A 25,014-nucleotide genomic window follows, 5' to 3' on the forward strand; every position below is an offset into this window, starting at 1 on the left:
CATCACCATAAATTTGTTTTACTGCACATAATTCGTGGTATATAATTTAAAATCACTCTGTGCACTGTCTAATTCATGCCATCACTTTAAATGTTACGTTTCTCGGGAATGTCATTTATTATGAGAATGTAAGCTAGAGGTTGCGTGGGCAAGCCACAAGTGTGTGCCTTTTGCTGCACTGAAATGGGCGGGGTCGATGCTTGATTGAACAGTCAACATACTTGCCATTCCAGTAAAACTATCGGTAGGACTAGTGCAGTCGTCATTCGGTAGGAGTGTCGCGTTGAAGGCCAACGAAATTTGAAGAATTTTGCAAATACTAGTAATATATTTCCATAACATTTGGTGAGTAACGTGAAGAACCAGTTGTTCTACTAAATGTGTGTTGAAAACAAGCGTTTTAAGTTTATCAAAACTTTCAGCAGACGTAGGTTTAGCCTAAGGTTAACGTCAACTTGCTGTTTGCCTGCCAGCGTTTTTTACGTCCGAGTTGTAGTTCTAGTGTTTAGGTTAGCTTCTAGCAAGTGAGAGGGAGGGAGGGAGGGAGGGAGGGAGGACGCCTGTTATAGATAAATAGTGATAGATGTTATAGTTTGGTTATAATAGCCATTAAGTCTTTTATGTTTCTGTAATGTAAGCTGACAGCCATTCTCGATTACCTCTAACGTTAATAATCGCATTATATCATTTATACCATGACAAACTAAATGGATATGCTAATTCATGTTGGATGATGCTAACATTAACGTTAGCTGCTTCTCACTTAACTTTACGTTGTCCTTAGGACGCATGTTACTGTTTACGTTAGCCTGTATTTGTCTGGTCCTTACTTTTAAAGTTGTGATCTTATGATGATACCAACAATAACTCCCATTGCAGATCAAGATCATAACGTTAATATCAAAATGTTCTACACCTGTGGTCCCAACGAGGCTATGGTGGTCTCCGGTAAGAATGCGTTTATTTTTTTCTTGAATAACGTTAGCCTTCAACTACGTTAATTGATTGATGCACTATCTGATTTTATTCGCTCACTTCTCACATAACAACAATAGAAAAACTGGGAGCAGGTGTAAATTATAATGATATGTTTTACGCAATCTTGGAGTTTTGCTCAAGTCGTGTTGACATAAATAAAGGAAATTAGGAGGTATCTGCCTGGTGAAGTCATGTGAGTCGTTTCAGTATTAAGTTAGTCCTGATGTTGCAATCGTGGCTAATAGTTAACACTCCTTTTAGCCTATTCCTGTGCAGTTGAGCATGGTTATACATCTGATTGTAAGGGCTGACATATATACCCAGTAAAATTTAAATATGGGGGAGTGCAATGTCCTTGAAAACCTTGGTTGGTTGAATATAGATTATCGCTGTGTTGTTTTTAAGTAGCCTACATAGTAATACAGGTATTAGTACAGGTAGTAATACAATGTTTTTCTTTCATCCCTATCTTACAGGGTTTTGTCGCTCACCTCCTCTGATGATTGCTGGTGGGAGAGTGTTTGTTATCCCCTGCTTTCAACAGATTCAAAGGTAGGCCTATTTGGATGTAACTATTCTCCACTAACATGTGGTGTGATGTCCCTGTCTGAACATAGCAAAAATGGTAAACATGGCTGTGACTGACTTTTTGCTCATACGTTTTTTACGGTGGATCTTTCAATGGATCTTAAACTTTAAGCACCGATGATTTTAAAGTAATAATATAGTAATAGCTTAAAGCAGGAGTATTCAACTTGAGTACCAAGTGGGCCAGACAGGAAAACCACTGGGTATTCATGTGCCACCCAGTAAACACATTGGTTTATTACTTGCAGGGTTCCCACGAGTCATAGAATTTCTGGAATATCATGGAATTATACAAAGTCTATTCCAGATATTGAAAGTCAGGGAATTTTATCATTTTTGGGGCAAATTCATGGAATATCAGGGAATTTTGTTGTAGCAGTTTAAAATGTACTTGCCAGAATACATTATATACTTATATTTCCATGCAGAATTTGTGTATATCTGCTAATTAGTGTTACTGCTTGCTTGAGTAGCCCAACTGTGTTTAGTCAATGCCAATTTATTCATCTCCCGCTCTAAAAAAGTAAAAGATTCTTGATCGCTACGTGGGTGCTCTGAAATCATTGGTCGGTATATTGTAGTATTCATTATATAGTAAGTCATGGAATTTCAGGTTTTTTGTTAGGGAAAAGTCATTTGACTTAGAGTGGGAACCTGTGTTGCCAGGCCAGGGTGACAGGCTTGTCATTATCTACTATTGCAACCAATCACTGTTGCAGTTATTGATTGAAGCATAGTCATGGCGGTCAGATTTGCAGGAAGCTTGTGGGCCGCATCTGGACCATGTCGAATGTAGCTGAATAGGCCTGGCTTAAAGGTATCCAATGCAGTTTTTTTGCCACTGGGCTCCTACAGTTCTGGAGTATTTACTGTAGTAAATACCATTAGAGGCTTGCACCCTTCCCCCTAGATACGAATACTGCACTGTTGCTGTGAAGCTATATGTGATTCTTTGGGTCAGGGGACAGCGGAGCTGCAAAGCTGGTTCTCCATAGACACGTAGGTAATGGCTGGGTCATTCTCCCCATTATTGGATTCTGAATTGATAAGATATTTCTTAAAAGTTTTGGAACATCTGAAACTTACTCTGGAACACTGTCTTTCAGCATTAAGCTTTTATTTTGTAATTTGGTTAAAATGCACAACAGTGAATCCACACAGACCCTCCACCACCATGGTCAGTGTGACCAAGATGAGATAGTGGTTTTTAAAAGTCCCACATGATTTAATCAGGTGTGCCTTCTTGACCGAGAGCTTGTGCAGTTCTGAGAAGTATTGAATGGTAGAGTGCTGTTTTCCAGAGCTGGAAAAGTATGGGCATTTGGGTGAAAGTCTTTAAAAAGTCTGGAGGTTTTGCTTTTAGTAATATTTACCCCCCCAAAAAACCTGACAATGTCCAAAAACATCAAAGATCAGAGGTCAGAAAGCCAACACAACTACATAAAGTTGTATTCTTATAGAACAAAGTTGAATGTCCTTTTGGGAAAAAGGCAAGTAACCCTGTACTGAGAATCCCATGCAGTGGCAGTCAGTGTGTTTGGAGTGGATTCTCAGGTCCCAGTTAATGCACTTCTATAGCCAGAGTGCTTCTCACTGCTCTGTGTATCACCATGGTTACCCTCTCTGATCTGACCCCTTTCTCTCCTCGTTTTAAGGATCAGTCTGAACACCCTCACACTGAATGTGAAGAGTGATAAAGTCTACACCCGCTATGGAGTTCCCATCTCTGTGACTGGAATTGCACAGGTATGTGTCACACCCAGGTCTTGATGATAAAACTGGAGTTGAATTGCCCTTTATTTAGCACTGGTTGATCTCTTGGGGCCAGGAGTCACTTTGCAAAATAATGTTGACTACCTTTTAGAATTGTATACCTACCCTGCTTAAGATGGTAATATCCATCCGTCTACTATGGGCTCTGTGCAACCTTTGAAATAAAGCAACTATAGCAACCACAGCTTTATTTAGCATTGCAACAACCATGTAAAACCATTGTAACTATCTCTACATTATCTATTTTAACACTGTAAATTGTACATCATATGTTTTGCATTTTTATGCACTGGTAATTCCTCGGAATTACATTTTCTAGTTATTCCTCCCACCAAATTGCTGCGTCTAATTCAGCTTCAACCATTTAACGTAAAAACTTTGTTCAAACTTTGTAACGTAGGTCTTGAAAAGGACACCTGTGCAATGCATTTTTCGTTTGTGTAAACTTTATACTTTGAGATATTAACAAAAAAACAAGCTTTTTTTTCCCCATAGACTTTGCATTTGCACTATGACATCACAATGGGGTAATTAAACTGATTTCCACCTGTATCAACTGCAAGCTTCTCAACTAGGCCCCCTCAATGAGCCAATTAAATTGATTACACCTGTATCAACTGCTTTCTGCTCAACTAGGCCAACTCTCTCTGTGTCTCTCCATTCTATAAGGATATAAGACACATTCCATCCAACTTTCAATCCATTCATCTTCAAACCATTCACTCATTCACCCATTAAACTATCTATCAGCTTTCATTAAACAATCTGCCTATCAACATCCATTAAACATTCTGTCTATCAACATCCATTACGCTATCTACATTGAACTGTTAAACTATCTACTCTGTCTCAGGCTTTAAGCATACAATCTGGCTCTCTTAATACTACAGATCCTGTTCAACTGTTTCATCTGCCCACAACTATTTCAAAATAAAAGTCCTCACTGCAATAATTCACTATGGGCTCTGTGCACTAGCTTACTTGAAGTCGCCAAAGTTTCCTGTTCGTTGACATGGCTGTCAACAAGCACCTGAAGATACAATGTACGCGAGTCTTAAAGCAACACCAAAGAACCAAAGAAACACACTATTTGTTTATCCAGCACCGGCTTTGCAAATAACAATGTCCACAGACAAGGTAGAATATGTTGCATGATTTTATGAAAGTAGGCTACGATATTGCGATATCAGATGCAAGTCAAATTTGTAGTTTCTCATGTCTCATTCCATCGAACTACAGATCCGCTACCCGATCCGGCAAACTTACATAGTGTGGTTATAGCCGATAGAGGGCCGCAAAGCGAATGCAGAAAGTGCCGTTCACCCTGTTACGAGTTGATGAACCACTGAAACGATTTTGGAAACATTATTTTAAGGTACAAAAAACTCTTTGGTGTTGCTTTAATGTCCATGGGCGGCTCTAGTTGTTATAAACGGCTAAAAACGCCAGCCTCTGCGCAGTGGCTGCACAAAATAAGGAGGGAAGGATTTTCGGTGAGCACTTGATTTCAGGTGCTTGTTGACAGTCAACAAACAGGAAACTGGCTTGCCGACTTCAAGTAAGCTAGCGCACAGAGCCCGTTAAAAAAAGTTAACTATTAAACTATCCAACTATTTAACTGTTCAGCCATTCCAACTGTCAGTTGTCATCAACTATGACTCCTGCCAATTGTTTTCTCTTCCCACAGCTGCTTCACCTGGTTCACCTCACTACAATAATTCACTATTACATAATTTAACCATTTAAACTAGTCAACTATTTGACTGTTCAGCCATTCCAGCTGTCAGTTATCATCAACTCATGAGAGTGAGTCTGAAATGTGGATGCCTAAGAACTTAAAGGTGTTGACAATTTCACCTAGAGACAGGTGTATGTGTGGGTTTGTTCCTTCTGAAATCTATTATAACCTCCCTAGTTTTCCCCACATTGAGGGACAGATTAATTCTGCGGCACCACATGATTTGTATGTAAATCCAAACAGTTCTGCAACACTGTCTATGTAGTTTAAATCATATGAATCCTCTGACACAATAATCAAAGTGCAAAGACAATAAGCAAGGTGGTTCAGTGAGTAGGCCTATTGTGTAAGCTAATATACTGTTGAAGTAGGTCTATTATTTTTAATTTTTTTTTTTTATAGCTAGGTGGCAGTGTATTTCTTTTTTTATTGGTGAAGTGGTCCTTCGTCTGAAAAAGTTTGAGAAACACTGCTATAGAGACTGAGTATGTAGTGCCAACTCTAACTGTCTGGGGGCGCCCTGTTAGAAAGTCCTGTATCCACCTGCAGATGTATTTGCAGAAGCCCAGGTCTAACAGCTTAGGTATTAACATAGAAGGAATAGATTGACCCTGTATCATTACCAAGTAATGTTTAACTGGAGAAAATGCACATACAAAAGTATGTTATGCTGTCTGCACTTGCAACCACACTGACTCTCGACCCCCTACCAGGTGAAGATTCAGGGCCAGAATAAGGACATGTTGGCCACCGCGTGCCAGATGTTCCTGGGCAAGTCGGAAACTCAGATCGCACAGATCGCCCTGGAGACCCTGGAGGGACATCAGAGGGCCATCATCGCCCATCTGACCGTGGAGGTACGAAACCCACGTCCAGCATGGCCACTGGCTGTGTGGAGAGAACTCTGTTGTTTCTTGTTATGCAATTGAAAGGAAGTGTTAGGTAAATAGTGGGGTTGTTTGAGGAACTGATGAACTTGTTGAAGCTCAAGTAAAGTAGTTTGAATGAACTGTTTGAATGAATGCTGTCAAAGCCATGGAAATATCTGTGTCAAGAGCAGAAAGTATCTGCCTATTTGGTCTCAAAATGCATAAATGTTCATCTGCAGTTGAAGTGTGTCAAAATTCCACAATGTCACCATAGCTGCACAAACAGGAAGCATTCAATTGTGGTTGTTTCTGCTGAAAGTAGTCAGAAATGTTAGCAGGCTTAATCTGTCTAATGCAAAGGTGCAATACAGATTCTGTACATATGGTGTGTATTTATACATATGGTTGTAATTCATTTATTATTTATTGAAAAGCTTACACCCAGGTCTTTAAGCAGACAACATAATAAAAACGCCATAATTCCCTGTCAGAAGACATGTTGAAATATTATACAGTAGCATTGGGGTCAGCAGCATTGAGTTTCTTTCCTGGCCTCTTCCTGTCTTTTGTCTGTATCCTGATAAAGTGTGTGTGTGTGTGTGTGTGTGTGTGTGTGTGTGTGAGTGAAACACATTCAAAATGTCCTGTGTTTAACTATCTGTGATACGTCCATCATAGGAGATCTATCAGGACCGTAAGAAGTTCTCTGAGCAGGTGTTCAAGGTGGCCTCCTCTGACTTGGTCAACATGGGCATTGGTGTGGTCAGTTATACGCTCAAAGATGTACATGATGACCAGGTATGTCTCTTACCCCCTCTTTGCACTTGTTATATATCTCCGCTGTCAGAATGCTAACCTTTAATATATGTCCTTTACTGCATTGATTGTAAAGCACATACTGTATTGCATTGACTTTATTCACAACAGCACTTAAAGGAATTATCCGGAGTAAAATGATTGGGAGTACATACGTTGAGTTGACATCAAAATCATGTCATTCGGATGTGTTTTGAGAAAGTTCGATTTTACCGTTTTTAGTCAAAACTCGTTAGCCTGTTAGTTATCAGGGCATGTCATTTCGCCGCTACAAAACGCTATTTTTATACCTCTTCTACAGTTCCAAACAACATTACACTTACGTGTTAGTGAGTAGAGTGTCCCTAAAGCCAAACCGAAGTATCCCGAGGTCTTTATGTGGTCGTATAGAGAGTCCAGAATGAATTTCATCAAGCCAGTACCTTTCTGGAAATGTTGCTGCTGCAGCTGGCATTTTTAGGGGAAAGTCCGTAGGTGTCGATTGCCGAGTGTGGAGTAACACGCTCTGGAAATTCACAATTTTGTCGGCGTTTTTAAAAAAAAAACAAAAAAAATAGTCCAGTATTTCTTTCGAAATTGAAATGAAGTTGTATGCAACAGCAAACCCTAGCTTACTAACAGGTTGGAATTTTGAAATGTCACGTGACGTGATGTCGTGCAACGACGTGATGCAATCGACTCCTACAGACTTTCCCCTAAAGATGCTAGCTGCAGCAGCAACATTTCCGGAAAGGTACTGGCTTGATGAAATTCATTCTGGACTCTCTATCCAACCACATAAAGACCTCTGGATACTTCGGTTTGGCTTTAGTGACCCTCTACTCATTACCACGTAAGTGTAATGTTGTTTGGAACTGTAGAAGAGGTATAAAAATAGCGTTTTGTAGCGGCGAAATGACATGCCCTGATAACTAACAGGCTAACGAGTTTTGACTAAAAACGGTAAAATCGAACTTTCTCAAAACACATCCGAATGACATGATTTTGATGTCAACTCAACGTATGTACTCCCAATCATCCGTAAATTGATCTAAAGTGCATTTTACTCCGGATAATTCCTTTAATGTAATGCATCCCCAGTACAGAAATAATAAACTATTCAGAAGTCAGATGTAGGATAATTTATCCTGCAGTTATCTTTCTGCATGGACTATATCCTCTGTGAAATGAAAGGGGCCACACTTCCTGAGTCAACAGGCAAACCTTTGTGGCATCCATAACTTCCTTTTGAAGTTCCTTTTATGCTTGATGGTCTTTCATCACCCTCCTGTTCTTCCTCATTTTCACCATGGCGTTTAACGGTGATCCTCTCCTCAGGACTACCTGGTCTCCCTGGGCAAGGCCCGCACAGCTCAGGTCCAGAAGGACGCCCGCATCGGTCAAGCCCAGTACAAGAGAGACGCCGTCATGAGGGCAAGTCTGTCTGTCTGAGATGCCCTCTACATCCCTCCCTCTGTGTGTGTTCACCCCTGTCTGACTAGGATGTGAACTGTGTCTGTGCAGGAGGCCAATGCCATGCAGGAGAAAGTGTCTGCTCAGTACAAGAACGAGATCGAGATGGCCCAGGCACAGAGGGACTTTGAGCTGAAGAAAGCCGTCTACGACATGGAAGTCAACTCCAAGAAGGCAGAGTCCGAGATGGCCTATCAGCTTCAGGTACACACACATACACACACTTTTTTTTTTTTAATTGAGACAATTTGATTCATAATGTGACATGATCAATGGCTCAAGGATCAGAAGGACAGTTTTACAGAGTGGCACAGAATGATCACAGATCAGTGACTCTGAATTTGAGTCCACAAATCTGAGTAGCGGTTGGCGACTCTCCTCTCGGCTCCTCTGACCTCGGTCCCCTCTCCCCTTCACGCGGCTCCTCCGCGGCCAGGTGGCCAAGACCAAGCAGCGCATCGAGGAGGAGAAGATGCAGGTGCAGGTGGTGGAGCGCACGCAGCAGATCCTGCTGCAGGAGCAGGAGATCACGCGCCGCGAGATGGAGCTGGAGGCCAAGATCAAGAAGCCCGCCGAGGCCGAGCGCTACCGGCTGGAGAAGCTGGCCCAAGCCGAGCGGTGAGTCCAGCCGAACTGACCCTTCCACCCCCTACTCCCATCCCAACCTGTCACGAGAGACCCCCAAGCAGCCGCCCAGTCTCTAACGCTAATGAGAGCACTATTTTTAGTCGCAGGTCTGATCCTGAACTCAGACTAGCGGGGTTTAGGAGTAATATGTGGTTGGCACAGTTGGCTCACGGTTTAATTAGAGAGTGAGAGGACAGATGCTGGTGTGGGGGCTATCGCATTACTAACCCCCCACCCCCCTGTTTATTCAGCGGCCGGGTTGTCTGAGGCTTGCATCATGTTTTCTCGGCTTTAACTCCTTGAAGTAAAAATTGCCGTGCTTAGACTGTAAACGTACTGTACAGTGGAGTGGTGTAAATCAGTGTTTCTCAAACTTTTTCAGACCAAGGACCACTTCACCAATAAATAGAAACCTCACGGACCACCTACTGTAATAGGTGTAGCTAAAAAAAACAGTAGACCTACTTCAACAGTATATTACACAATAGGCATACTCACTGAACAACCTTGCTTATTGTCTTGGCACCTTGCTTATTGTGTTAGAGGATTCATATGATTTAAACTGGCATAGGTTACATAGACAGTGTTGCAGAACTGTTTGGATTTACATACAAGTTGGTTCAATATTGCAAACAACTTATTTATAGCTTGCGGACCACCAGTGGTCCCCGGACCACACTTTGAGAAACACTGGTGTAAATAACCTCCCTTTCTATTTGTGTTCCACTGTCTCACATTCTCCCTCTTGTCCTTGTCCTCCCTCCCCCTCCCCCTTGCTGTCTTTCGTTCTCGCTTTCTCTCTTTCTCTCTGTCTGCCTTCTCTCTCTCAGGTCGCAGCTCATCATGGAGGCGGAGGCTGAGGCAGAGTCCATCAGGGTAAGTACAGCCTTCTCTCTCTCTCTCTCTCTCTCTCTCTCTCTCTCTCTCTCGCTCTCTCGCTCTCTCTCTCTCGTTATCTTCTTCCTCCCTCTGTTTTGTTTTACATTGTGTTTTGTTTAGTTCTTTGATTTCATTTCCTGTGTTGGACTCGGGCCCTCCAGCAGCTGTGTACTGCACACACTGATTTGATTTGGTGCTGAGAGCCGAGATAGGAGCGAGAGAGATGAGCGATCATTCAGCTGTCTCCTCTCCTCGTGTGTGTCTTCCTCTTTGTCACAAGCTTCTACTCTCACGAGGAGTGACGCACACACATATGCCTCCCCGTCATTCTACCACTTTCTCTTGCAGTTCGAAAACAACAGCGTGTTCTGTAGTGGAGGGGGAGGAAGTGTTTGGGGCACTTCTGAGGAGACTTGAAAAGTTGAAAAGTGGTCAAAGTTGTGATGTGGGAAATCTCATGCCTTGGTTTTTTGACAACTGTGGACTAGATAATGGCTCTGCCCGTCTAATTTGGGCTGAAGTGATTCGGTGCAATGCATGGAGAGCAGGCTGTAATACATTATTCATAACGGCTGCCGTCAGCCCATGCTCACGGTGATTGGCCATTGGGCCTCTGCTTAATGGAGGGAGTCTGGAGTAGAGGGAGAGAAGAGCAGAAGGAAGCTGAACTGTGAACGCTGCCTGTGCGTGTGAGAGGTGGAGCCGGGGCTGGCGCCATGCCACGTGAGTGTGGGCAAGCCCTCCTCTTGGGGAAATGCCAGGTGGGCATGGCTGGGCATGCGTGTAGTTTGTCTGTGCAGCCTTTGTCTGACTGCTGAATAGGTCTCTGCATTCTAAAGTTCAGGACTTGCACGGTTGCTTTGCTGTCTGTTCAGAAGGTCAGGTTGGCAGCCCCATGGCTGACAAGAAGGAGAAGTGGAGTTTCACGGATGAGGGGATTCTGTGGAAATTGTGAGAAAAATGTTGGTATACAGCATGTTACAAAAACAGTAATAGAATGTGTAAAACACACATCCCATAGTGCGTGTTTTGTATGTGCCATTGCTAAATGACTTTTGGGAAGAGGTAGTTGCTGGTAAAAAGATCAGAGATGTCGCTGGGTAAGATGGAGGGGTGGCATTTTCAACACTGCCTCCCACTCGCTCATTGTTTGGTGCTTGTGGACCATAGAGAAATATCCCCTGTGGTTAAGCCGTGGTTCCAATTTGATCTCTAATTCCTGTTTACATAAGAGCAGAATACCTTGCGCTGCTAAACCATTTTGTTTAGAAATAAGCAGAAGATGTTTTGGAAAAGGAAAGAAGAGGAGGCCCAGCTGTTCCAGTATTGCGGAGGGTGTCGAACTCGCCTGATTTGTTATTTGGAGACAGTTGTAGCAGAAAACAGCGCTGACTTCAGACTCGGGCCTGTCCCCCAGATTCATGGAGTATTGCAGGACTCCCTTGCTCCTCCTCTCTTTTCTCTTGCCCTTCTTCTCCTCCGTCTCTTCCTCTCTCCAATGAAAGCTGATCTGTCCTCGCCCTGCTGTCCTCTCCTCCCCTCTCCTCCCCTCTCTCCTCCCCTCTCCTCCCCTCTCTTCTCTCCTCCCTTCTCCTCTCCTCTCTCCTCCTCTCTCATCTCTCCTCTCCTCTCCTTTCTTCTCTCCCCCTCTCCTCTCCTCTCTCTCCTCCTCTCTCCTCCCCTCTCCTCTCCTCTCCTCTCCTCCCCTCTCCTTCCCCGTCTCTGCCTGCAGATAAAGGGAGAGGCAGAAGCCTTTGCCGTGGAGGCCAAGGGCCGCGCTGAGGCTGAGCAGATGGCCAAGAAGGCTGAGGCCTTCCAGCAGTACGAGGAGGGTGCCATGGTGGACATGCTGCTGGAGAAGATCCCTCTGGTGAGCGTCTCGGGAACATCACAACCCACCAGTCACAGACACACACACACACACACACACACACACACACACACACACACACGTGCCAGAGCATGTTTTCGTGTGGATGACTGAGCAGAACATTTAATTGACAGAATAGCGGAGTTAGGTCTGGATTACTAATAATTATTGTTTTGCAGGGTTAATGTGGAGCAAGTTGGTTGCTTGGCTGATATATGATTTGTGCAGTAGGGTGTTACTGACAGGTGTATTTGCCCTCCTGTCCTCTAGATGGCAGAAGAGATCTCCAAGCCCCTGTCCATGACCAAGAAACTGACCATGGTGTCCAGTGGAGGGTCTGAGGTGGGCGCGGCCAAGCTGACAGGGGAAGTGTTGGATATTATGACCAGGCTACCAGCGACCATTGAGAAACTCACAGGGGTCAACATCTCACAGGTCAGTGGAAATACTGGGCCACGTCCAGGGTCTGTCCTGGGAATGTCAGCATCTCACTGTTTTGTGTGTTCACTTTTCATGTCCAAAAAATTGTAAATGTTACAGTATGGTTTACATTTACGTTTACATTACATGTACAAAGAGCAGTGGTGTATGTGTACTAGCAAACACATTTTTCTACTCGGATGTAATTACTAGGTAGAGTAGAGTATCATTTATTAATCCCGAGGGAAATTAAGGTGTCCAGTAGCATACATACATAAATACAGAATAGAAAAACACAAAGACATTACACACATCATTGCACATATATTCACCATACAGCACACGCTTACATACAGCCAGAGTCAGATCTCTCACACATACATACACACACACACACACACACACACACACAGCTGTGGTTGTGATGAGAAGAAAATAGTGGTTCATCACATGTGCCATAGCTGAGTGGTACATAGCAAGAGCAGCTAAAAGAGTCAATAACTGGAAAAAGTGTTCAAAGTGTCAGGTGTCTCAAAGTGTCACTATGCATAGTCCAGGAAGAAATCGAGGTGAACACACACACACACACACACACACACACACACACACACACACACACACACACACTGTTTGGTCAAAAAATTTTCAAAGTCCAGTTTAGATGCTGTTTAGAGTATTACACGCTTACTTAACACTGTGTACGGCAGTTGCTCATACCTGTGTTCAATGGCAGGGAGAGATCATGCAAGCAGTCCGGCAGGCAAGCAAGATGTTAGGCAGGCAGACATGCAGGCAGGAGGGCAGGAAGGGCAGAAAGGCAGGGAGGGAGGTACAGCAGGCAGGCAAGCAGATGGTACGCAGTGATGTAGATACAGCAGTTCAATAATCCAAAGGGAAGGGGGTATTCCAGGGGGTATTCCAAAGGGTATTCCAAAAGGTGTTTAAATTAAATGTTCAACTCTAAAGCTTCAATAATGGTCAAGATTCAAACTATCCAGATTCAAACTTCAAGCTTCAAGCTGTAAAAAACTATTTGTGTCCAGCATCTTCCATTGTCTAACTAAGACTGACTAAACCACATGGAAAACGCCATCTTGAAGTGAACAGGTGACCAGGTGACCTAGGACCATGTCAAAATAAAAGCTCCATACAGAAGCTAATGAATCTCAAGCAATCTAAGAGTCTTTCAGTTCAATAGGGTTTAAAATTGAAATTGGCTTTTACATATCCGGCCCCTTATAGCAACCGCGTGGAGCATGCTATAACAAATATCCAAAAAGGGAGCCAATTAATTATCATTTATATGACAAAAAAAAAAAAAGGAAAGAAAGGAACTCTAAATTTTAATTCCAATTCTAATTCTAAGTGAAGGTGAATGCAATTATCAGTAAATGTATATGCGATGCAGAAGGATGCACGTGCACATTCCAAGAGTCATCTCAGTCTTGATTGGCAGCTTCGACTAAGAGGCATATCTTGTTGATGGGTCTTTGGAGCTGGTTTGTTTTAGTCTGGAGTTGTACACTACGAACCAGACCCTTGGAATCCTTCATAGCTTCAATGACTCTTGCCATCATCCATGAGCCTCGTGGTGCCGTAGCATCAGCCACCACAACAATGTCTCCCACACTAAAATTCTGCTCGACACGAGACCACTTCTGTCTTTCTTGCATGAGTGGAAGATACTCCCGTATCCAGCGTGTCCAAAAAAGATCTGCAATGTATTGAGTTTGTCGCCAGCGCCTCCTGACGTAAAGATCTTCCTTTCTAAATAACCCTGGTGGTAGTACGGGTTGGACTTTCAACTGAAGTAAGTGATTGGGTGTCAATGGCTCCAAGTCATTAGGGTCGTCTGAAAGAGTTGTCAAAGGACGACTGTTCAAGATGGATTCTACTTCGCACATCACTGTGACAAGACCCTCGTCATCCAAATGTTGTTGGTTGGTAACAGACAACAAAATCCTTTTGACCATTCGGATTAATCGTTCCCAAACGCCTCCGTGGTGGGCACCAGCAGGAGGATTGAACGTCCACTTCACACCTCTTTGTAAGAGACTGCGCTTGATTTGTTCCACATTCCAAGACTTCAGTGCTTCCCTTAATTCTTTTTCAGCTGCGATCAAGTTAGTTCCATTATCGGATCTTAGTTCCTTTACTTGACCTCGTCTGGAAATGAAGCGTCTGAAGGCATTCACGCAGGAGTCGGTATCCAGAGAGTGTGCCACTTCCAGATGAACAGCCCTACTGGTGAGACAAGTGAATATCACACCATATCGCTTGGCCATGCTGCGTCCTCTTCTCACCTCAATCGGTCCAAAGTAATCCACTCCGACATGTGAGAAAGGAGGAAGGTCAGGCGTCAAACGGTCAATTGGCAGGTCAGCCATCTTTTGTTCACCTGCACGCGCATGTTGCCGCCTGCAGGGCACACATTCATTTATAATTTTTCTTGCCAGGGAGTTGGCACAGGGGATCCAGTACTTCTTCCGTAGGGTCGACAACATGTGATTCCTTCCACTGTGCCCAATTTGATGGTGGATATGACGAAGCACAAGCTTCGACACATGATGTTGCTTGGGCAGGATGGCTGGATGTTTTTGCTCTTCTGGCATTGCCATCCTGTTAAGGCGTCCACCAACTCTTAAGATGCCATTGTCAACTATCGGATCCAGCCTGAGGATGGAGCTTTTCTTGTCTAAATTCTTCCCATTGCATAGGCTCTCTATTTCCCGTGGAAATCCTTGCTTTTGGCAGAACTTCACAATGGCTTCTTGAGCATCTTCAATGTCCTGAATGGACAACATCGTACAACTAGGTTTTAGTGTTTTAATGGTGCCTTTCCTTTTCAGGACATGCTGGACCAGTAAGCTCTTCAATTTGAGCATCCATGCAACGGCATTTCGGAGTTTGCTCCATGTTGAAAAGTAGTTGAGCAGTGTGCTGGTGGCATTGCAGTCACTTGTGAAAGTGGCATGTACCTCAACCACTTCTCTCCTCAACTCAGGGTCATCTGGAGGGATTGCAAGCTCAGATGGTGGATTGGGCCAACACTGTGGCAAGTCCCTCAAGAATTTGGGTCCATTGATCCAGATGTAATTCTTCAGAAATTGAGCAATATTCAGCCCACGGGATGCATAATCTGCTGGATTCATTTTGCCAGAAATGTGTTTCCATTGAAAGACATTAGACGCATTCCTGATGAGATTGACACGGTTCGCAACAAAGGTATGAAACCGCCTGCTGTCATTTCTTATGTACTTTAAAACAGTTGTACTGTCTGTCCAAAATACAGGTGGTTCCAGTTGCAGCTGTAATTCAGTGGACAGCATCTGATCAATCCGAACAGCCAAAACCGCAGCAGTCAGCTCAAGACGTGGGATGGTCATTAGTTTTAAAGGAGCCACTCTTGATTTTCCCATAACAAAGGCTATGTGCACTTGATCACGGCTGTTAGTCAACCTCAAATAGGTCACGGTGCCATATCCAATTTCACTTGCATCACAAAAATGATGCATCTGTGCACATTCCACATTTCCAAAGTTCTTTGGCTTGAAACAGCGGGTGATATTGAAGTCTGTGAGAGTCTTAAGGCCTTGCCGCCACTGCTTCCAGGTTTGGGCATAAGTGTCAGGAATCGCCTCATCCCAGCCGAGTTTAAGCCTACATAGTTCCTGTAAGATCTGCTTTGCCGGAAGGTCAAGGGTGAAAGAAATCCAAGCGATCATATATCGAGCTAACCATGGATAGAATTCCTCGCCTGGTGCATGGTTGGTCCTTGAGGGAAACATGGAACTTAAAGACATCCTCTTCAGCACACCATTGCACACCAAGAGCTCGCTCCACAGGTAGGTCTTCGAGGTCTAGGTCCAGATCCTTCATCTCCTTTGCTCTTTCAGCCTCAGGAATGTAAGACAAAACTTCACGGCTGTTACTGGACCACTTTGTTAAGTTGAAGCCTCCTGTTGCACACAGAGCTTTCAGTTCCTGGTACAAGCTAACTGCGTGGGCCTGTGTGTTCACTGACTTTAGCAAATCATCCACATAAAAGTGGTTCAAAACAGTGCTCACTGCTTCAGCTGAGAAGTTGTCTTTGTTGTCTTCAGCGGTCCTTCTTAGGGCGTAGCTGGCACAACTAGCTGATGATGTTGCTCCAAATAGATGAACTATCATCCTATACTCCATGAGGGGTTGAGTGACATCTCCATCCTTCCACCACAAGAAGCGAAGGAAGTCAACGTTCTCTGGTGGGATCTTGACCTGGTGATACATCTTCTCGACATCAGCCAACAGAGCTACATTCTCATGGCGAAAGCGCAACAGGACTCCAATCAAAGAGTTTGTCAGGTTTGGGCCCTGTATAAGCTCATTGTTGAGAGATGTTCCTTGATACGATGCAGAACAGTCAAAGACTACCCGCAAAGTTCCTTTTTTAGGATGACGGACCCCATGATGAGGTATGTACCAACCTTTGCCATTTTTTAATTCAAGCTCATCCTTAGGTACAAGCTCAGCATGCCTACACTGCAGAATGGTATCCATGAACAGTCTGTACTCATCCTGAAAGGTTTTGTCCTTGCTCAGCTTCCTCTTTAGAGATACTGCTCTTTGCTCCGCCATCTGCCGGTTGTTGGGCATGTCAGGATCTCTTTTGAATGGCAGTGGCAACTGATAGTGTCCATCCTTATGCTTTGCAGATGTGTCCATTACCTGCAGAAACCGCAGGTCCTCTTGAGACATCTCTACCTTCTCGTAGCTGTTCTCAGGGAAGTCATGGTTGAATTGCCGGATCAGGAGTTCATTCACATCTTCAATAGAAATCCGGTTGGCATAAACATATGGCTTTCCTTGCGTATTGAGACAAGTGTGCTCACCATGGAGGAGACCATTCACTACCCAGCCGAGCAAGGTTCTAATTGCAAAAGGCCCATTGCCTGTGCTATTTATTATCCTCCACGGTTCCATAAGCTTGGGCACATTCATTCCAATCAGTAGGTCAATGTCTGCATTGATACTCGGTAAGTACACATCTTTCAAATGTGGCCATTTCTCCACATCCTTTTGTCTTGGGATATGATCTTTGCTGACTGGGATTTCTTCTTGGGTGTAAACATCAGGCAACTCATAGAAGTCTTTCCCTTCCAGACTGCTTACTTCTAAACCTTTGATGACCAGGTTATCAATGGGTTTTTCCTGGCCCATAGTACGCAGAAGTATCCTGTGCTGTTTACCCTTTGCATTCAACTGTCTTCTGAGATTTTCAGTACAAAATGAGGCAGAACTACCTGGATCAAGAAATGCATAAGTTTGGACAATGTGGTCCGAGTTACTTAGTTTCACTTGAACAGGTACAACTGCCAGCGTGCAGTGATCATCACTTGATCCAAGGCCTTTCTTTTCCAGCTTAGACTAGTCCACTGCTCACGGCCTTCTGAGATCCACTGACACTCCTTTCCATCTTCATGAATTCACCATCAGACTTCTGAATGTGCAGGATGCTCGGATGTTTCTTGGAACACACTGCACAGGTGATTCGTCTCTTACAGTCTCTACTCATATGGCCCTTAACCAAACAGCCAAAGCAAATACCCTTTGCCTTCAGCAATCCTACACGGTCATTATGAGACTTGGATAGCAACTCTGCACAAGAATCAATGACATGTATACCATTGCAAATGGGACACACATTTGAAGTGACAGATTTGTCATTACTTTGCACCTTTAATTTCTCCTGTGTGAGAATTTCAGTTCTAACTGGTGCATCTGCTACAGTGGTTGCAAAGCTACTGCCTTTGGTATCCATTTTAAAAGACAATTTGGAATCTGGAACAGACTTGCTTTGATACACCTTCTTGGTGGGGACTGGTTGATGTAGATCACCAAAAAGAGGATCTTGCATGATTCTGGCCTGCTTCTCAATGAAGTTAACCAGATCAAAGAAAGTGGCTCTTCTTTTCCTATGTTCTAGGATATCAAAGGCTACAGACCTCCATTTTTCCTTTAACTTGTGGGGGAGCTTTGAAACAAGAAGCCGTAGGTTAGAGGGTAAGTTGAGCTCCTCCATGCCAGTCAGGTTCTGTGACAGATTGCAACATCCTCGTAGAAACAGTGCAAAACTTGATAATGCCTTTCCATCCTCAGGTTTAATGGTGCTCCAGTTTAAGGCCTTTTCCATGTATGCACTAGTGAGTTTTATTTCATCACCAAAGTGATAATCCCAACAGTCTTTTTGCCTCTTCATATCCCTCATGAGCATCCATGTGTAGACAACTCCTGACCAAATCTCTTGGTTGGCCAGAGGTGTATTGCTCCAAGTAATACAAGCGGTCCTGGTTACTGATGGTCTTATTTTCAATTCCATGCATAAATGCTTGCATGAAGGGCCTAAAATTCAAAGGCTCTCCATCAAAAACAGGGATGTCCCTGCTGGGAAGTAAAGACAACCTTTGCTGTTGAACAATAAGTTTTGCAATATCATTCAAGCCACTATTTGCATTTGTGAATATTGTTTGTGGTGATGGGGTAGATGACGTAGCTGTTGCCGTTGGAACAAAGGTAGCGGCAGTTGTGGCTGGTTGATGTGAGGCTTCTTCTGCCATTGACGGATAAAAGTCAAACTGTTTTTGTTTAGCCGTAAGAAGCTGAAGTGGAGTTTTTGGAATCCCGTGTATGTTTGCATATTCAATTGATGGCTCTGTATCCAAGAAAGTTTCCTTTAGTTGTTTGCCTTGTGCCTTCAGATAAGAATTCATGCCATCTTCGGGTTGCTTTGCCGGATATACAGACCGAAGGAAAGCACTCTCAAGTTGCTTCTCAAAACTCTCAAGAACTTGGACCTTGGCATTTGCAGCAGCTAAGTCAGTTTGTAGAGCATTTTGTTCTATTGCATTTTGCAGTTGCACCTTTTTCACTTCCAGAGCGTGTTTCTTTTCAAGTCCAGCAGCACGTTCCATAATAGCTGCTTTTTCAGCTTCAGCTTTCATGCGTGCTGATGATATTGAAGAAGCACCAGATTTTGAAGAGTGTCCAGATCTCTTTGATTTCCTTGACACATTTGAAATGCTGTCCAAGGGTGTAACAATTGGCTGGGGTTCAGCGGAGTTGCTTTTCCATGTTTCAACATCCTTTAAAAATGACATGAAGGTGCTCTTTTTGGGCTCATACCAGTTAGCATGGTCATTTTCCTTTTCCTCATCAATTATCAGCTGCTGCACAGACACATGAGCTTTCTCAAATTCATCCAAAGCAGGTAGCAAATCTTGAACACCTTTTTCCACATCAGCATCATTGCCTTTGGCCATAAGTTCTTTTAATTCGTTTTGTTTGCGGGTACAAACACCCAATTTTCCCTTTCGGGTTGCAATGAACTGGCTTAATTTCTTTTCCATGGTGATGGCTATGTCCGTAGCCTCAGTCTGAGAATCAGGCACTACCACAACCGACATTGATTGAGACATATAAGGCATAAGCACACAGCAAAACACAATACACGGCCACAAGGAGTTCAAATATGGCGTCAAAATTCAACAATCCAGAGCAGCAAGTTGCAACACAGGTAAAGCACACAGTTCCAATAATAGCAATTTCAACACATCCAAATGCAGAGAGATAAAGGGAGTTGCAGCAGAGGTGAAGCACAGTCCATACAGTGACAATTGAAATCCAAACTCCAAACAAACAATTCCAGTTCAAATAATTCCAAGTCCAATCCAGTTGTAAGCACTCCAAATATAGTTTTTTACTAATGTTTGGTCAAAAAATGTTCAAAGTCCAGTTTAGATGCTGTTTAGAGTATTACACGCTTACTTAACACTGTGTACGGCAGTTGCTCATACCTGTGTTCAATGGCAGGGAGAGATCATGCAAGCAGTCCGGCAGGCAAGCAAGATGTTAGGCAGGCAGACATGCAGGCAGGAGGGCAGGAAGGGCAGAAAGGCAGGGAGGGAGGTACAGCAGGCAGGCAAGCAGATGGTACGCAGTGATGTAGATACAGCAGTTCAATAATCCAAAGGGAAGGGGGTATTCCAGGGGGTATTCCAAAGGGTATTCCAAAAGGTGTTTAAATTAAATGTTCAACTCTAAAGCTTCAATAATGGTCAAGATTCAAACTATCCAGATTCAAACTTCAAGCTTCAAGCTGTAAAAAACTATTTGTGTCCAGCATCTTCCATTGTCTAACTAAGACTGACTAAACCACATGGAAGACGCCATCTTGAAGTGAACAGGTGACCAGGTGACCTAGGACCATGTCAAAATAAAAGCTTCATACAGAAGCTAATGAATCTCAAGCAATCTAAGAGTCTTTCAGTTCAATAGGGTTTAAAATTGAAATTGGCTCCTACACACACACACACACACAGTGGGGGTGGAGTTGGCGTATCAGCAGCAGGAAAAAAAAAAAAAAAAAAAAAGTGCAGGTGTGGGAAGGTTGATTATGCAGTCCAGTCACCTATGATGATCTCTTTCTGGGTGTCCTTCTGTGTGGTGTTGAACAACTGGATGGCGCTGGGGACAAAGGACCTCCATTAGCCTGTCTGTCTTGCATGGGATGGCACGGAATCTGTAGCTGAATCGCTTCTCTGGTTGTCAAAGACTGGGTGCAGGGGTGATTGTAATTGTCCATTATAGAGTCAAGTCTGCTCAGTGTCCTCTTCTCAGCAGTGGTAGTGAGAGTCTCCAGTTCTGTGCCAACAACAGACCCAGCTTTCCTCACCAGCCTGTCAAGGCGTCCAGCATCTCTCTTCCTGATGCTGCCTCCCCAGCATGCCACAGCATAGGAAAGCACACTGGCCATGACAGACTGGTAGAACATCTGCAGGAGTCTGTTGCATACATTGAAGGATCTCAGCTTCCTCAGAAAGTAAAGCCTGCTCTGACCCTTCTTGTAGAGTGCTTGTGAGTTAGCAGACCAGTCAAGTTTATTGTCCAGATGTACCCCCAGGTACTTGTAAGTGCAGTGTGTCTCCCCTGTCTCCCCCTCAATTGAGACAGGCAGCAGGGCTGGGGTAGCACGTCTGAAATCAACCACCATTTCCTTGGTTTTGGTGGTGTTCAGCTGCAGCTGGTTGGTCCTGCACCACCTGACGAATTTCTCCACCAGTCCCCTGTACTCCCCCTCCTGCCCATCTTTAATACATCCCACAATGGCTGTGTCGTCTGAGAACTTTTGCAAGTGACAGCTATCTGAATTGTAGTTGAAGTCTGTGGTGTAGAGGGTGGACAACACCGGGGAGAGTCCTCTTCCTTGTGGAGCTCCGCTGCTACTGACCACAGTCTGTGATGTGAGGTCACACAGTCTGACGAACTGGGGCCGTTCTGTGAGGTCGTCTGTAATCCAGGTCACCAGCCTCGTCTCCACTCCCATCTGCAGCAGTTTGTCTCTCAACAGGAGTGGCTGGATGGTGTTGAAGGCACTGGAGAAATCAAAGAACATGATTCTCACAGCCCTGCCTCCTTTGTCCAGGTGTGAATGCACCCTGTGCAGCAGATAGAGGATAGCATCCTCTACTCCAACATTCTCCTGGTAAGCAAACTGTAGGAGGTCCAGTGCATGGCCAACCTGGGGTTTCAGTATGTTGAGAAGTACAACACGCTCAAATGTCTTCATAATGTGTGACGTGAGGGCGACCGGTCTGTAGTCATTCAGTTCTTTGGGGTGTGGCTTTTTGGGGACTGGTATGAGGCATGAGGTTTTCCACTGTGTAGGTACCTTGCCCTCATGCAGGCTCTTGTTGAAGAGATGTTGCAATGGCTCAGCTAGCTCATCTGCACAGGACTTGAGTAGTCTGGCACAGACACCGTCAGGGCCATTAGCCTTGAGCTTAAGCCGTCTCAGTGCTCCTCTTACTTGATCAACTGTCATGGTGGGTGGTGACTGTTGGTGTACAGTTAGCAGGGGAGCAGGGGGAGCATGTTTTTAGTCTCTGGGCGTACATACCGTAATCTCCCAACTATTAGCCGCGGTTTATACATTGATTTCGCAAAATTTCTTCAGCTATGAGATGAATACACGGGGGCAGTTAATATGGTATTAATATGGTTTTGTGTTTTTTAACTTGCATAAAACACTGTCCTGTGGTTCATACTAAGTGGTTTTAAGGGCAGCCGTGGCCTACTGGTTAGCACTTCGGACCTGTAACCGAAAGGGTTGCCGGTTCGAACCCCCCCAGTAGGCGCCGCTGAAGTGCCCTTGAGCAAGGCACCTAACCCCTCACTGCTCCCCGAGCGCCGCTGTTGATGCAGGCAGCTCACTGCGCCGGGATTAGTGTGTGCTTCACCTCACTGTGTGTACACAGTGTGCTGTGTGTGTTTCACTAATTCACGGATTGGGATAAATGCAGAGATTTCACGGGATCAAAAGAGTATATATACTTACTTATACATACTACTACTCACCTTCAAAGCCCTCCACAACCTTGCTCCTCCCTACATCTGCTACCTCCTGACCCCATACACTCCTTCCCGCTCACTCAGATTCTCTGACCAAAACCTCTTGGCTATCCCCCGCTCCAGACTCTCCACCCTGGGTGGCAGGTCCTTCAGTGCCTTGGCCCCCAAACTCTGGAACTCCCTCCCCCAACCCCTTCGTGCCTGTCCTTCTCTTCCTTTCTTCAAAGCACATCTCAAGACCTTTCTGTTTAATGATCACTTCTCCTCCACAGCCAACACATAGCTCCATAGTACAGATTACTTGTCTTTGTTGTATTGTTTTGTTTGTTTGTTATTGTGTTTCCCTGCCTTTGTCTTTGTTGTATTGTTTTGTTTGTTTGTTATTGTGTTTCCTTGCCTTCCTACTATGTAAAGCGACCTTGGGTTTGAGAAAGGCGCTGTATAAAATAAACTTATTTATTATTTATTATTACAGTGCAGCTAATACACAGGAAATGACCGTACACAGGCCATATATTTGGTCATTGTTTGGCACTTGACATGTTCTAAGGAAAAGGTCTGTGGTGTGTTTTATTTTGATTTGTTTCAAATGAAGAGCTCTCCCCTTCTCTCTACAGGTTACTGGAAGGCGTGGCTGAAGCAGAGGCTGGGAAATGGCACAATAATCCACCAGATGAGATGAGATGACCTGTCCCATTGTGCCTTTGGTGTGCATGTCTATAAGTTTATTCTATAACTGTCTATAGTGTGTCTGATAGCTTGATTAGATTTACTTGACCTCCATGGCCTAAGTGAAAGGATGCCATTGGATTTTTTACTCGTCAGTGATGCTCTTTTAGTTTGAATGTTTTTGGGGAGATACAGAAGATAGAAGAAGAAACCCCTCATCCTACAAACAGAAGAGGAAGATATATTGAAAAATATACATAATATACCATATGTACCTTGTTATACCATATTTACCTTGTATATTACATTATATTTTATATAATCTGCTTGTTGTCATCTCATGCATGTCAGTACTGTGCTGTTTTTAAACCAATCCACTTGCTCCTGTTGCAATCTGTTGCCTCTTTCCAAAGTACTACACTGACATTTAGAGAGTTTACTTTCTGATCACTTTATGTCAATACTCTTAGCCATGCGGGAAGCCGTCATAGGAAAAACTGACCAAATATTGTGTGGTTACTTTTTTTCCTCCTCAGTTGTATCTATTTGCCTATGTCCGAGCACTTCAGTGCAGGCTGTGTCCCCTACAGCACTGGGTCAGCACTACGGTTCAGGGCCATTTCAGTATGTTTGAGGGATGGAGATACCTTTACCAGTTCAGTAATGTCAGAATGTCAGGTTTTATGGGGTCTTGAACTATTGAACATAATCTGGTCAGATCTTAAAAGTCCGATGGCCTATTGTGGGACTTCCCAGTTTTAAATATGAAATGTTTTGTTGCTCAATTGCGTCTGTGAACCTAAGAATACTGAAACCATATTAATCACTCGTACATCCTTGCTTGCAGTTGGTTGTACACTCACAAAGGCCTGCGTTGAGAGTTTCTGTCGCGCTGTGAAGCGTCTGGCATGTTGGCAAAGCAAGAGTATGATGGGTAAGGAAGTAAGGTGTCTGACATGAGAAAGGGATTCTGTTTTGATGTTTGCAGCTCAAAGAGAAAGAAATGGTAGAAGACTGTGGGGGAAGGCAAGTTAGTTTCGCATAAACCACTTACGCTGAAATGTGGGTCAAGCTCAAGTGCTTCCTTTTCAAATACCAGACTGAAATAGTTCTTTGTAAAGAAAAAGCTAAGGATTGAGACCATGCAGTTTATGGATTCTCATTTTCAATGTGACTGCATATGCGGTTCAGTTGCACTGTATGCCTCTTCCATCATGCAAAGTCCTAAAAAAATGCATCATGCAAAGTCCTAAAAAAATGCTCCGCCATCAACAAGTGCCTGAAATCCCCCTCTGCCCCATCAATGCTCAATTCAAGACTCCATACTCATTGTATACTGAAGGGGGATTTTGATCAATCAAGCCTTTGAACAGCACTGTGAAGTGTTTGCATTTCTTCCATTTGACAGCCAGTCATTGCTTCTAGCTTTGGATTTCATCTTATCACCATTTTGAGTTCCATGTTTATTTTCTGATTTTGTTTCATTACTTGGATATTACTACTGGCGTTTTGTTTGTTTTGGCTTTAAATTTATCAAAATAATTATGTGCCTTATTTTATACATTATATAGTCTTTGTTGTGCCTCAATGCAATAACTCGAATGTTGGAAATGTTAGAGATTTTCTCCTGTTGTGTTGTAACATAGTTAATTATTCAATAAACGCACTGAGAGACCTCACCTTGACTGATGTGGATTGTGTAGAGACCATGGGCCCTAATTTCAATACTGGGCAAACAGTGCAAAGTCAGTCTATGAGCAAAGCTCTAGCAGCATCCTGTGGTGTGTGAGAGCTTTTAGCTGAACCACCACTATTTGTGCTTAGGATCTTTCTCGTGGTATTAAATTTGTAAATAAGTTTTACACAGTTATGAAGCAAGCTTTAGTGAAGACTGTAGACTTTGCACCTGCAGTTCTTTATTGGACCACTAGTGGGCAGCCAAATACTGT

General features: G+C 43.7%; 1 protein-coding gene across 1 annotated transcript; it reads left to right on the forward strand.

The window, feature by feature from the left end:
* The first annotated feature begins 193 nt into the window (after nt 1–193).
* Nucleotides 194–24,744, forward strand: flot1b (flotillin 1b). The gene is made up of 13 exons (XM_048261248.1): nt 194–345; nt 880–948; nt 1,455–1,530; nt 3,222–3,312; nt 5,791–5,934; nt 6,625–6,744; nt 8,080–8,175; nt 8,266–8,418; nt 8,651–8,832; nt 9,672–9,717; nt 11,453–11,590; nt 11,861–12,025; nt 23,014–24,744. Exons 2-13 carry the CDS (start codon nt 906–908, stop codon nt 23,032–23,034), a joined length of 1,275 nt encoding a protein of 424 aa, XP_048117205.1. The 5' UTR covers nt 194–345; nt 880–905; the 3' UTR covers nt 23,035–24,744.
* The last annotated feature ends 270 nt before the right edge of the window (nt 24,745–25,014 follow it).

This window comes from Alosa alosa, chromosome 13, assembly GCF_017589495.1.
Source record: "Alosa alosa isolate M-15738 ecotype Scorff River chromosome 13, AALO_Geno_1.1, whole genome shotgun sequence".
Lineage (NCBI taxonomy): Eukaryota > Metazoa > Chordata > Actinopteri > Clupeiformes > Clupeidae > Alosa > Alosa alosa.

Bases quoted from the DNA above. Each gene is read 5' to 3' on its own strand.
- flot1b (XM_048261248.1), top strand. From the start codon at position 906: ATGTTCTACACCTGTGGTCCCAACGAGGCTATGGTGGTCTCCG. The intron at 6,745-8,079 runs GTATGTCTCTTA...TCCTCTCCTCAG, and splicing joins AAGATGTACATGATGACCAG to GACTACCTGGTCTCCCTGGG. The intron at 12,026-23,013 runs GTCAGTGGAAAT...TTCTCTCTACAG, and splicing joins CAGGGGTCAACATCTCACAG to GTTACTGGAAGGCGTGGCTG.